At 39.2% G+C, this 14,266-nt stretch overlaps 1 protein-coding gene across 2 annotated transcripts in view; it reads right to left on the minus strand.

Annotated features, from left to right (window-relative positions):
• UGGT2 (UDP-glucose glycoprotein glucosyltransferase 2) overlaps positions 1-14,266 on the minus strand; it is a 670,166-nt gene that overhangs the window by 538,272 nt on the left and 117,628 nt on the right. For both annotated transcript variants that reach the window (XM_073614383.1, XM_073614382.1), the window contains exon 10: positions 7,287-7,347. In XM_073614383.1, the coding sequence (XP_073470484.1) occupies positions 7,287-7,347 (61 nt within the window). The remainder of the gene's footprint in view (positions 1-7,286; positions 7,348-14,266) is intronic.

The raw sequence follows: 14,266 nt of genomic DNA on the forward strand, positions 1-14,266 counted from the left end.
TGATTCCGTTCTGCACAGCTGGAGCCACCATTCCCTGCTGCTAGATGGATGTTCTATAGGCACTACTTCGCCAATGCCAATTTAATGCCTGCATATACTCAGCCTTAAAAACTTTTAGTGCTATTCACTTGGGGCTGAATATAAAAAAATGACAACACAACTCATAAGGGCTTCTGTCCAGCTTGTATCCTTTAATTATCTACTCATTGCACTTATTTTCACATTTTCAGGCTTCCAGCAAGTTAAATGCATGTAATATTGAATGTTTGTGCTGCTGAGAGAGATGGAATGTGCATATAACGTCAAACTGGCATCTGGGGTTTTAACTACCAGTTATACACAAATGAAACACATATCTCATGTGAACTTAAAATTTGCAAAAACAAAATGATATTTCAAAATTAATAAGGTACCTGGATATATTTTAGCAAGTGACTTTGGAGAGCAAAGACAGTAATTCTTTTCTGAAAACATGCAGTCTATATTGGCTCTCTAGTACCAACTGGAAGGTAAACAAGGTCAGCAATATTAAACATCTATGCTGCTTAATTGGAAATAATAGTTATACTGTGTGCCATGTAAAATATTCCCCCAGCATTACACTACCATCAGTGTGACTCACTGACACAATACGATATAGATCCATGGGCACATTGTAGAAGACAGATATTTATAACACCGGGTAATATTTTTCCAGCTTCAAGGTGTCCAGTTTTAGTGATCATTTGCTGACATAAGCCTCATTTCCCGTTCTATGCTGACACAAGTGGAACCCAAAATCATCTACTGCTGCAGCCCACTTTCGCAGGAGAAAAACACTGTTCCTTACTGTGTTTTTAGCCACATTCTCCAGGTTTCTGTGCACCATTTTCCCAAACATCCGGGTGGGGAAGAGGCACTCCTAATTTCACCAGTTATAATTCTCTGAACTACACGTCCCATCATTCTTTGCGCTAATGTGCACGCATTGCCCTGCATTTATAAAATCTGTAGTCAGATCCCAGGAGCATGGACAAAAAGGTGGTTAGTAAGGTAAAGGAATCAGCCTTAAACAGTATAGGATGGCCAGCGCAAAGAATACCCCCTGAATGGTGATGGAAATGTCAAGTTTAAGACCTCTTTCACACTGAAGGTGCTTTTCAGGCGTTTTAGCGCTAAAAATAGCGCCTGAAAAGCGCCTCTCAAGCCTCCCCAGTGTAAAAGCATATAAGCTATAATTAAATAGATAAAGTGATGCGCTCGTAATATCTATAGGATATCCTACTATTCAATGTGCTGACAGGTCACATTCTACTTGTGGATACTTTGTTACAAACTATACAAAAACTTGAACAGTGATTAGCATAATATAAATAAATATAAATACAATGTGTTGAAAAGTCTGCTGTGAAAGTCTAATTGGAGACCTCCCGGAACACAAATCCAAAAGTTAGTTCACCATTTGTTCTTGTGAAATAATAAACAAACAAAAATATGTGGAAAAAGGTGGTGAAAAAATAGAGTGAAAATTATATTAAAACAGATATATTCAATAAATATGTAGTTGGTAACAATTATAAAAGGATTACAATTGTGTGGATTCCCATACACCTTACTTGAAAAGGTGATTCCTTTGCAGGTTAGAAGATACCTCTTATCTGTGTTTAAACAAGGCTTACTGAGTCTGGGTTAATCAGCAGAGGATAGGCTTACATCCACCAGCTAGGATCATCTAATCTCCACTTCTCCTGTTCATATGCTTTCCCCCACATGAAATACAAAAGTGGGACAAGACCATTGCGCACATAACTTCTACTAAATAAAGTTAACAAAGAGCCCAATAGATCCACTCGCATGATGTAAAAGATCTAGATCGCATTTCACTGATGTATGGTCAGTAGAAATCACTGCCTTCGTGTTCCTCCCTGCTGCTGCTATTCAGGATCACTGCAGGCTTCACACTGACAAGAGCTGACAGGCTACTTCTCCATCACGCGTATCATCACTAGACACGTGACTTTTTCAAAGGTGACATCTTATCTATTTAATTATTTATAAGTGGGGTGTCACTGAATGATTGCAGCTGCAGTATCTGGATATTTGAACTCTTTTTTATATATCAGTTTTTTTATATATTAGTTTATTTATTCATTTTTTACACTACTTTGTACAACATTTTACAGTTTTATATATTCACTTTAGCGCTTGAGTACCTTAACACTTTTATTCACATATAAGCTATAAGCTTATAGCGCAAGATATCTCCCTTAATGGTATTTCATTGACCCTGATATAATTGAGAATACTGCAGTACAGATATTTAATTGTAGGTTAGATTTTGTAATCCTATGATAAATATGAAATATCTTTACCCAGAAATCCAGTATCCAGGTCCTGCTCGTAAATACAAATGTGTGGAAGTGCATGACCCCCTTTATTTTTTGTCCTAATCAATGTTTCTCTTTTAATTTGCGATGATTTGAGCCCAAATAAACATTTCTTTCTATAGCTTTACGTAATTGACCCAGGAGAGCAGTTGGAGGAATTATTGGGACGGTTTGGAACACGTACAGCATTTTTGGCAATACTGGATGTCCATATTCACTATATTAATCCTCTCAATCCAAGAAAAAAATGATCCATCATACTTTTGAAGTAGTCTTATGGCATTGTGAATTATAGGGGAGTAATTTAACTCCTGTAACTTAGTAAAATCTCTTGGAATGTACACCCCTAAATATTTAATGGCTACTTCTTGCCATTTAAAAGAAAACATTTTCTGGAGAAGCTGTTGGACTTTAGTTGATATTGAAATGTTTAACGCCTCTGACTTATCATATCTAACCTTAAAATTGCTTACTGCTCCAAAGCAGTTGAGTTCATATATGAGATTTGGTACTGTCACTACCGGATTAGTAACATATATTAATAGATCATCCACATAAACTGACTTTTTTTACTCCTTTCCTTTAACTCTAATCCCTTGAATATCCATATTATTGCGAATGGCTGTAGTTAGATGTTCTATTACTATCATATATAAAAGAGGAGACAAGGGACATCCCTATTGGGTATCATGTGAAATCTCTATAGGGTCCGAGAGAATGCCATTTATAATTATTCTAGCTTTTGGATTGGAGTAGTGGGCCACAATTCTCTGAAGAAGTCGAGGTCCTATTCCCAGCTGTCTCAAAGCTTCCTCAAGAAAACTGTTGAATGCTTTTTCAGCATCTAGTGATAATAGAAATGATGGGATGGTGTATTTTGGGGCATATTCCATTAATGTGAACATCTTTTTTGTATCCCCCCTAGCCTCTCTACCCATTGTAAAGCCTACTTGATCATCAATGACAGCTTGAAGTCTTTTGTGGTATTTGTGAATGAAGCTCTTTATCTTCTCAGATGGTAAAGCTGCCCATTCCTCTTGGCAAAAAGCCTCCAGTTCCTCTAAATTCTTGGGCTGTCTCGCATGAACTGCACGTTTGAGATCTCCCCAGAGTGGCTTAATGATATTGAGGTCAGGGAGCTAAGATGGCCACTCCAGAACCTTCACTTTATTCTGCTGTAGCCAATGACAGATTGACTTGGCCTTGTGTTTCGGATCATTGTCATGTTGGAATGTCCAAATATGTCCCATGCGCAGCTTCCTGGCTGATGAATGCAAATGTTCCTCCAGTATTTTTTGATAACATGTGCCATTGTAGCTCACACATCACCAAAACATCAGTGATCCACCTCTGTATTTCACAGTAGGAATGGTGTACCTTTCATCATAGGCCTTTGTTGACTCCTCTCCAAATGTAGCGTTTATGGTTGTGGCCAAAATGCTCAATTTTGGTTTTTATCACTCCAAATGACTTTGTGCCAGAAGGTTTGAGGCTTGTCTCTGTGCTGTTTGGCGTATTACAAGCGGGATAATTTGTGGCATTTGTGTAGTAATGGCTTTCTTCTGGCGACTCGACCATGCAGCCCATCTGTCTATTCAAGTGCCTCCTTATTGTGCATCATGAAACAACCACACCACATGTTTTCAGAGAGTCCTGTATTTCACCTGAGGTTATTTGTGGGTTTTTCTTTGCATCCCAAACAATTTTCCTGGCAGTTGTGGCTAAAATTTTAGTTGGTCTACCTGACCGTGGTTTGGTTTCAACAGAACTCCTCAGTTTCCACTTCTCTGCAGTTTGAACACTGCTGATTGGCATTCTCAATTCCTTGGATCTCTTTTTATTTCCGTTTCTTGTTTTATACAGTTCAACTACCTTTTCCCGCAGATTCTTTGACAATTCTTTTGCTTTCCCCATGACTCAGAATCCAGAAACGACAGTGCAGCACTGGATGAAAGATGCAAGGGTCTGTCAGGAGTCCAGAAACTCTCTGACCTTTTATACACACACACTAATTACAAGCAAACAGATCACTGATGATGATGGTTACCTTTAATAGCCATTCAAACCCCTTTCTTGTGTGCATGTTATCAGGCCAAAATCACCAGGGTATGTAAACTTTTGATCAGGGTAATTTGGGTAGTTTCTGTTGCCATTATGATTTAAAAAGAGTAATCACAGTTGAGTGGTAATAAATGGCTTCAGCCAAACACTAACCATGAGTGAAAGAAATGTTATCATTTACATGTTATCATTCATATTCTCTGAAAAATGGCAAAGAAATCATAAATTCTGCCAGGGCATGTAAACGTATGAGCACAACTGTATGTTGGAAGAATGGGCTCAGCCTATTCGCAACAATTTTAGAGTAAAGGCGCAGATCTAGGTTCGTAAGGGAAATAGGTCAGTAATTATTACATATCGTATGATCTTCATCGGGTTTAGGGATAATCAAAATATGTGCCTCCATGCTCTGTGGAACAAAAAACTGAGGCAGAGATGGAATTAAACGTCCTCTTAAGTATGGGGACCAAGTCGTCTTGAAATACCTTATAAAAACTGAGGAGTATATCCATCTGAATTGGGGCTCTTGCCCGGGACCAGTAAAGATATAGCTTTTTGTACTTCTACTGTCAAAAAGTCCCTTTCCAAAATCCTCCACCATTTCCCCCAGGAGAACAGGCAATGCAGTTTCCCCGATGTATTGATATACTTTTTTACAAAATCCTTCTGGATCTATATCTAATTGCTGAGTTGGTATGTCATATAACTTTGAATGAAATGTTTTAGAGATTTCTATAGGATTGTATGTCAACACCCCAGATGCTTTTTGGATTTTTATTATAGGAGTCGTAGGCATATGCTGATGTAAATCCCTTGCTAATAAGCGTGACAACAAAAAGTGACAAGAAAAACAGCTGACACGTTTTAGCAACAGCCTTGGTCATAGCTACGAACAAGGCTGTTGCCGAAATGCGTCAGTTTTTTACGTGTCATTTTTTGTAACCAACATTAAAACCGCTATATGGATTACAGTTCTTAAGAATAGCCAACCCCCTTTTTTTAAGGGACCAAAAGTAATTGGAGAATTTAATCAAAAGCGGTTTCATGGCCAGGTGTGGGCTACTCCTTTGCTATTTCTTCATCAATTAAGCAGGTAAAAGGTCTGGAGTTGATTTTAAGTGTGGTATTTGCATTTGGAATCTATTGCTGTGAACCTACATTAAGGTTCAAAGGAGCTGTCCATACAAGTGAAACAGGCCCCTGTAAGGCTTCAAAAATGAAACAAATCCATCAGAGAGATAGCAGCAACATTAGGAGTGGCCAAATCAACAGTTTGGTATATTCTGAGGAAAGAATGCTGCACTGGTGAGATCAGCAACATAAAAAGGCCTGAACGTCCATGGAAGACAACAGTGGTGGATGATCGCAAGATCCTCTCTATGGTAAAGAAAAACCCATTTACAACACCAGACAAGTAAAGGACACTCTCCAGGAGGTGGGTGTATCATTGCCAAAGTCTACAATCAAGAGAAGACTTCATGAGAGCAAATACAGTGGGTTCACCACAAGGTGCAAACCATTCATAAGCCTGAAGAATAGAAAAGCCAGATTAGACTTTGCCAAAAAACATCTAAAAAAGCCAGACCAGCCCTGGAAAAGCATTCTTTGGACGGATGAAACTAAGATTAATCTGTACCAGAATGATGGGAAGAAAAAAAAAGTGTGGAGAAGGCTTGAAACAGCTCATGATCCAGTGTGTGATGGCATAGGGATGCATAGCTTCCAGTTGCACTGGGCCATTGGTGTTTATTGGTGATATGATAGAAGACAGAAGCAGTCGGATGAATTCTGCAGTGTTTAGAGATATACTGTTAGCCCAGATTCAGCCAAATGAAGCAAAGTTGATTAGACGGCGCTTCACAGTATAGATGGACAATGATCCAAAACACACTGCAAAAGCAACCCAGGAGCTTTTGAAGGAAAAGAAGTGGAATATTCTGCAATGACTCAGTCAATCAACCCAATTGAGCATGCATTTCACTTGAAGGCAAAACTGAAGGCAGAAAGACCTACCAACAAACAACTGAAGACAGCTGCAGTTAGAGCATAGCAAAGCATCAGAAAGGAGGAAACCTAGTCTTTGGTCCATGGGTTCCAGACTTCAGGCAGTCATCGCCAGTAAAGGATTCTCAACAAAATATTAAAAATATTTTATTTATGATTATATTCATTTGTCCAATTACATTTGAGCTCCTAAAAATGAGGAGACTGTGCATAAAAATGGTTGCAGTTCCTAAAATTTGTACTTTATATTATGTTCAACCCCTTGAAATAAAGCTAAAAGTCTGCACTTGAAATTCATTTAGAGATTGTTTCATTTTAATTTTATTCTGGTGGCATACAGAGCCAAAAGTATGAATATTGTGCCTGTGTCCAAATATATATGGACCTAACTGTATGTATTTCTGTCTAGAGTTCAGTTTTAAGCAGTCAGTCACAGCTCTCTGCTCTGCTCGGGAGAAGCTGAGCCGGGTGCTGGTCCAGGGACCTAGGCAAATCCCAACTCCATGGTCATGATAACGCCGAGCCTGGACAGACTAACGTCGGCAGAGAGCGAACTTCGGCCCGCTCTCTGCTGAAAATGGATCACAGGAGTGCAAAACGAACTGCACTCCTGTAATCCATAGAAGTACAGCCAGAAGAGCTTTTGCTGTACTTCTCCTTTAAATAGACATTCTACCCTGACAGCCACATAAAATCAGAACTTACACTTGGGCTCCATGATTGTTTATCACCTCTGATAGCATTTAGCCACATACACACAAAAGGTATATGCCAACTGATTGTGATGTAGGGAAAACATCAAACTGTACTGTATTATAAACACTGATACAGAATGTCACCATTATAATAACAAACCTTCTGATTTTCTTCAATTTCTTTTCTCATCTCCTGGTTTATTGCAATTCTGGTCAGAGACCTGTGGTAAACACGATAAAAAAATATTTTACTACAGCAACATCTATGTAATGCTAGTATTTCAAGTACTACACCTTTTAGCCATGAGAAAAAGAAAAAAAAAAATAACAAAAAAAAAAAAAAACACACGCATGTACAGCTCACAACAGGAAAATTAATATTTCTTATTACATTTTCTGAAATGCTTTGAAGCTTCCTAGTGTCACCTTTTACGATACCTAAATCGCTTTACAAAGTGCTTATTGCATTCATTAGAAACCGTTCTATATATTTCAGGCAAACCTATACCCAAATGCAAACACAAAACTATTTTAACAGTCTTGCTGGGATAGGAAATAAATAAAGTAATGGAAAGGCTACATTTATTTCTGTCCTGGAAAAGATGCTGCTCCAGGCTCCCCCCAGTGCTGCTTAGAAGATCAAAGCCAAGGTAAAGTCACTCTGTCACACTAACGACAGCAGCTGACTAGAACGAAGTATAGAAACCAGAGGTGATTGCACATATCTGCCATAATTTTCAACAGTACTTTGTCTGAATGCCAGGCTGTTCAGACAAAGAACTTCCTGCTTAAACTTGCCTGTCCCTTCCCGCCTCCTGTACATTCCTACCAGCCAGTGAGGTTGCCCATCAGAGTTTCCGAATTTGTTGAAATGGATGCTACTATTGCAAACTAGAGCATCCTCAAAACTGCTGCAGGTATGTACAGTTACCTCTTGTTAAAGTAACTAGGTTCGTAATAATTCAGAGGAGAAATCAGTAAGAACATTCTTTCATAATCAAGCCAAATAAATTAATGACATCAGTGAGAACTCAAAACAGTAAGCAACAGGCTCCCAACCAAAAATTGTAAAATCAAAATCGCCAAAAGTAGTGCAGAAACTACTTTTGGAAAATCGCGCAGCACCGCATAGCCAGCGTCGCACTGATTGGGACGCTCTAATTGTCGGCAATAGGCTCCAATTTGACATGCGATTTGACCTGTCAAATTGTGCCGATGAGAACGGGGGCTCATACATAGTTAGAAATTCAGTAAAGAATGCCAAAAATCATCTTAGAATCCCATCTTAGAAGTCAACAAAACCTTCACTGTAAATCTCAAAGTAAAATTTACATTTTATTATAATTGTTTCCTAATGTAATCTAGATCATATTTACAACGAAATCAGCAATATTGCTATGTTATGTACAGATGGGCATTAAGAACACAAAACTTGTCAAATTGTGTATTTTCATGAGCTTCTTCAGTGAAGCTTTTAAACAGCGCTCCAACTGAGGTTTTAGAGCAGTTTAGTGAGCATTATCATAGAAATCAATGGAAGGCTTAACAAAGAATGCACTACTACTAAAAACCTCCATGCAGCCTTTAACCACTTGTCACCCACACTATAGCTGAAAGACGGCTACAGCGCAGGCTTAAATTGACGGGAGGGCATCCAAAGACGTTGTAGCGCGACGCTGTAGCGTGAAGGGAAAAAAAAGCTGCAGCTTCGATTAGAGCCTGAATGTGCTACAATTCAGTGCCACCTATCAGTGCTGAGAATCAGTGCTACATCATCAGTGCTGCCTATCAGTGCCCACACTCCGTGCTGTCTATAAGTGCTCATCAGTGCCACCTATCAGTGCCTATAAGCGCTACCCATCAGTGCCACCTCATCAGTGCAGCTTATCAGTGCCCATCACTGCCGCCTCACCAGTGTCTATCAGTGCAGCCTATCAGTGCCGCCTCATCAGTTCCCACCAGTACCACCTCATCAGTGCCCACCAGTGCCGCCTCATCAGTGCCCACCAGTGCTGCCTCATCAATGCCCACCAGTGCTGCCTCATCAATGCAGCCTATCAGTGCAGCCTCATCAGCGCACATCAGTGCCCATCACTGCCGCCTCAGCAGTGTCCATCAGTGCAGCCTATCAGTGCAGCCTCATCAGTGCCGCCTCATCAGTGCAGCTTATCAGTGCCCATCACTGCCGCCTCACCAGTGTCCATCAGTGCAGCCTATCAGTGCAGCCTCATCAGTGCCGCCTCATCAGTGCAGCCTCATCAGTGCAGCCTCATCAGTGCAGCCTCATCAGTGCCCATCACTGCTGCCTCACCAGTGTCCATAAGTGCAGCCTTATCGGCGCACATCAGTGCCGCCTCATCAATGCCAATCAGTGCAGCCTCACCAGCGCACTTCAGTGAAGGAGAAAAAAAATTACCTGTTTGCAAAATGTTATAAGAAAATATGAAAAATGTTTTTTGTTTGTTTAGCAAAAAATAAAAAAAAAACTAGTGGTGATTAAATACCACTAAAAGAAAGCTCTATAGGTTTGAAAAAAAATGATAAAAGTGTCAAATGGGTACAGTGTTGCATGACTGCGCAATTGTAATTCAAAGTGTGAGCGCTGAAAGCTGGAAATTGGCCTGGGCAGGAAGTAGGGAGAAGTGCCCAGTAAGCAAGTGGTTAATTTAGAAAAAACTTGTTACAAAAGACAAGAATAAAATTATAAGGGAGAGGTAGAGGAAAAATACTATTTTACAAGCATGACACAAGGAAATATTAAAAAAATACACTTAAAGTGAAACAGCTGGGTTAACCCATTCATGGCCAGGAGTAATTGAACCCCTGGTAACAGGTCTAAATTCTGCAGTCCTGGCATGTGACAGGTTACCTAAAGTTGAGGCATCCCTCCACCCACTTATACTCTTCCCACAATTCCATTACCCTTTCTCTATAGGAAACATGGATCCCACAAACAGTCAAAAGTCTTGACAGTCACCAAAAAAATTGAATATTTTTTACATCAGATGGAGAGTGTAAATTTGATGTCCACCCTTACCAATAAAACAGAAGTTCACTTTATTAACAAAAACACTGTACCGTATGGGTTTCCCATCCACTTCTTACTCAGTATGACCCCACAAAGAAAGTGCATATCTGATACCTACTGCCTAACTTTCCACTATACCAGGCAGTGTTTACATTAATTGTTCCATTAAGTGCTTGTGTTGCAGTGTGCAGCAACCAGCTCTACAAACAAGTACTTCGTTTGATGCAGAGTTAAACTCAAAACCAAAAATGTAATATATTGTAGCTTACCAGTTATTCAATGTAGTTGCTGCAACACTTTTCTTCTCTAATGCTGCGTACACACGATCGGAAATGTCACCAGCAAAACTCAGATGAGAACTTTTTGTTGGAAAATGCGACCATGTGTATGCTCGATCAGTCTTTTGCTGGTGGAATTCCAGTCAGCAAAAGACTGAGAGCATGTTCTCTATTTTTCGGTCGGAAAAAGTTCCTATCCGAAAATGCAATCATCTGTATGCAATTCCAAAGCGCAGAAAAATCACACATGCTCAGAATCAAGTACGAGACGGAAGCGCTCGGTATGGTAAAACTAGCGTTCGTAATGGAGATGGCACATTCGTCACGCTGAAATGTTTTAAATAGTTTAATGCAGCGTATTCTCTTCTTCTTTAGAATGCTAGAAGAATGAAGTTGTTTTGCTGCTCATATTCACATAGAGTTCTTACAAACTGATTTCTTTATTATTTCTCGTGATCTCCCGAATAAGCTTTTTTGTTTTTAAAGCCAGATCTCCATAATAATGTTTATACATTTTTTTTTATAGTCATTTTTATTTTTATTTTTTAATCAAGATCTGTTGTATTTTTTTAATTCAAAATTTTATTTTATAGTGATCTCCATATATTTTTTTATTTTGTATGTCACATTTCCACAACATTATTATCTTGTATTTGTAAACCTCAAGGAGGTTGCTTGGTGTTCCTTGTTAATTAGACATTGTATTTTTGAAATGTACCTGCCTACTCACAAAAAAACTGTCCTATTTGAAGAAAAACACATAGGCAAGTATTTTCATATAAAAAAAAATCTCCATTTATTCTGGCTCATAATAACAAAATAAAGAGGAAGGCAACGCTGGAGAAACTGCTGGAATTTGTGAAGCCTTTGTACCTCGGGGCAGAAATCAACTCTTTGTAAATTAAAACTGGTAGCCTGAGAAGTCCATATAATAAGGAGCACAATCTGGTCTCCCAGAGATCACGAACAGCAGCAGATGACATATATGTCCCCAGGCTGTGGTACTACAACAGCCTGCATCTTCTGCCAAACCAGACTGAAGCCAGGTCATCACTTTCTTGTCTTCCTGGCAGCCTTCCCTCCACGCTGCCCTGCAGCCTTCCGTGCAGGCTGTGGCTCTGGAGGTGGGCTTGTGGCAGGAGGAGGAGTATGGGTGAGTGCACATAAGTGGTCATCATCTGTCATTTGCCCCCTCAACCCCTTGTGAATGGCCTCAACAAAAAAATTTTCACAGTTGAGGTGTTGGCCCTCCTCCATTTTGTGCAAATTTGAGGCTATATAGTAGCCATAGGCCTCTCCAGCGTCAAGGGGGGATTTCAGAGCCTCATTATTAGCCTCCTTAATGAGGACAAGTGCTGCCTCCTCCACGTTCCTCCCCTTCCTGGGCCTTTTGGGTGGAAGGCGGAGGGGAGGAAACTGGGATTGGTTGAGGCTGGGCACATCCACCTCCTGGCTGACACAAACCCCCACCTCCTCCTGTGTGCCACATTCCAGAGCCTCCTCCTGGCTGAGGTCTTCCTGTGTTATGAAAAAGGGACATAGTTTTAGTTTTTGGTTCATCAATCACACACAATTTTCAGCTCATGACTGTTGCAAATTGAATGTTAATAAATAGAAAAGACTATCATTCTGAGCCCAGCATTTTTCTTTCTTGTCCCAATCATGCGTTGGGGACCTGCGTCTTCACAAATTCCAGCAGTTTCTCCAGCGATGCCTTCCTAGCTGGTTTATTTCTATATAAGGGGTTTTTCACCTCCCACAAATTGCGCATATCCCTGTATTTATCAATGAACTGGCCCATGAATTACGGGTCTTTAAATTATTTCATTTTTGCTGCAAGACCAAACAAAAGACAAAAACACTAATATCAGGCTAAACTCTCCTAATCTTATCCCAATACAGGCCTCAATCTAGAATCAGTATAGGCCACTCATATCCCAAGGTTAAATGTTACCTTCGTTATTACATTCGTCGCTTCCATTACACCTTCTTCCGCACACAGAATGTAGGTACGACACACACATGTCGCCCGCCCCTGACGTTTTTTCTAGAATATTCCCCGCCCCTTCTTTTCTGGTGCGCAATGGGAGACGACATGGCGGAGACACAGCAGGTGCGTGATAATAGCAGTAGCGAGGAGGAAAATCCGGAGCAAGAAACCTCCCGATCCAGGAGGAGGAGATTTAAGGCCTCAAATATGGCCTTTGTAGAGATGGTAGAGATGGTCGACATATTGAAGAGGGCCAACTATGAAGGGAAGTATGGACTGTACACCAACCCTAACGAGAGAAAGGCCAAGATCATGACTAAAGTTGTGAAGAGTCTGCACAGGAATTTTGGGATATGACCAGACCTGAAACTGAGGGAGCAGGATCAGTACAGAAGTATAGAAGTGTAGAAGAAAGTGCTTCTAAAAAGTAAGTAGTTGTCGTGTGTTTTCGGATTATTATTATTACTTGCATACTGCTCCATGTGCTTTTCTTTACTTTTGGACAGTTTAAAATGGCGACTTTCGTGTTCATGGGCACAGTAGTCGGTCGTAGTAAATACGAATAAATACGATGTTTTTGCCAGATACAAGATTAACTACATTTGGTCATGATAATTTCTATTAAAAGAAGTTTAGGACTAGGGCTGCAACTAACGATTATTTTCATAATCGATTAGTTGGCCGATTATTGTTTTGATTAATCGGTTAATAACCTTAAAAAAAAATGTGGTGTATAATTTAGTTAATATGTAAAGTTTTAAAAAAGGCAATTTATTCTTAAATATTTCTATGCAGTGGTAAATATAAATAACCAACTATATGGTTAGGGAGCAAAATATCTAATCCACTCTGAGAATAACAGAAGAGATATACTGTATATACTATTAGAGGAGAGATATACTGTATATACTATTAGAGGAAATATACTGTATATACTATTAAAAGGGTGAATCTGGTAAATATCATCAGACTCAGAGATCACATTTTTTTTATTTAAAAAAAACAAATGTCTTCCTTCAAAAAAAAAAAAAAAAAAAAAAAGTCATTTTAAGAACGTTCGTTCGATTTTCTAATCGTTAGTGGGGTAAAATCGACGTTCATTTTCAACCATAGTGATGGGAAAATTTGGAAATAATAGAAAACTTCTTGGTCAAAGGAATTTTCAGACAGTGTATGTGGTTTTCATTCAGAAATTTACATTCGTTTTAAAAACAGAATGTTAAAAACAAGTTAAAATTTCAAACAACTTTCTTTCATTCAGCGAATGTACAAAGATTTTTTGTCTGAATATTCTCGTCTGAAAATTGATCCGTGTGGCCAGCATAAGGCTCGGTACACACCTATGCAGTTTGCTTTTGATCTGTTTCTGCAGTGTTTTTTGCTTGCGCACGTGATTTTGCTGCGATTTGCATTTTTGCATTTTTTTGGGGGACAATTTGTCATTGAGCAGATTAAAAAAAACACAAATTGCTGCAAAAACACATTACATGCTCTTCTGCAGCTTCTTCATTGAAGTATATTAAACCAAAAGAGCACCGTTTGGCGTTAAAAAAGTCCTTAAAAAAGGTCCCTGACCCTTTCCAAATACGCAGTGGCTGAAAAAAGCATAGATGTGAACGTGTCCCATAGGAAACCATGTAAATGAACTGTAGTAAAGCACCAAAAAACACAGATGTGAACGAGGTATAAGACGTTTAGTAATATAATGGGGTTAAAAAAACTAAAATTAGCCCTTTATAGTACAAAAAAAAAATAAGCAGATAATCACTAATGTAAGGGGTTCATTTTTTTTACTGTAGAACTGTGAAAGTAATATTTAAAGTACTCTTTTTGTACTATAAAGG

The sequence above is a fragment of the Aquarana catesbeiana genome, linkage group LG02 (genome assembly GCF_042186555.1).
Source record: "Aquarana catesbeiana isolate 2022-GZ linkage group LG02, ASM4218655v1, whole genome shotgun sequence".
In the NCBI taxonomy this organism is placed as follows: Eukaryota; Metazoa; Chordata; class Amphibia; order Anura; family Ranidae; genus Aquarana; species Aquarana catesbeiana.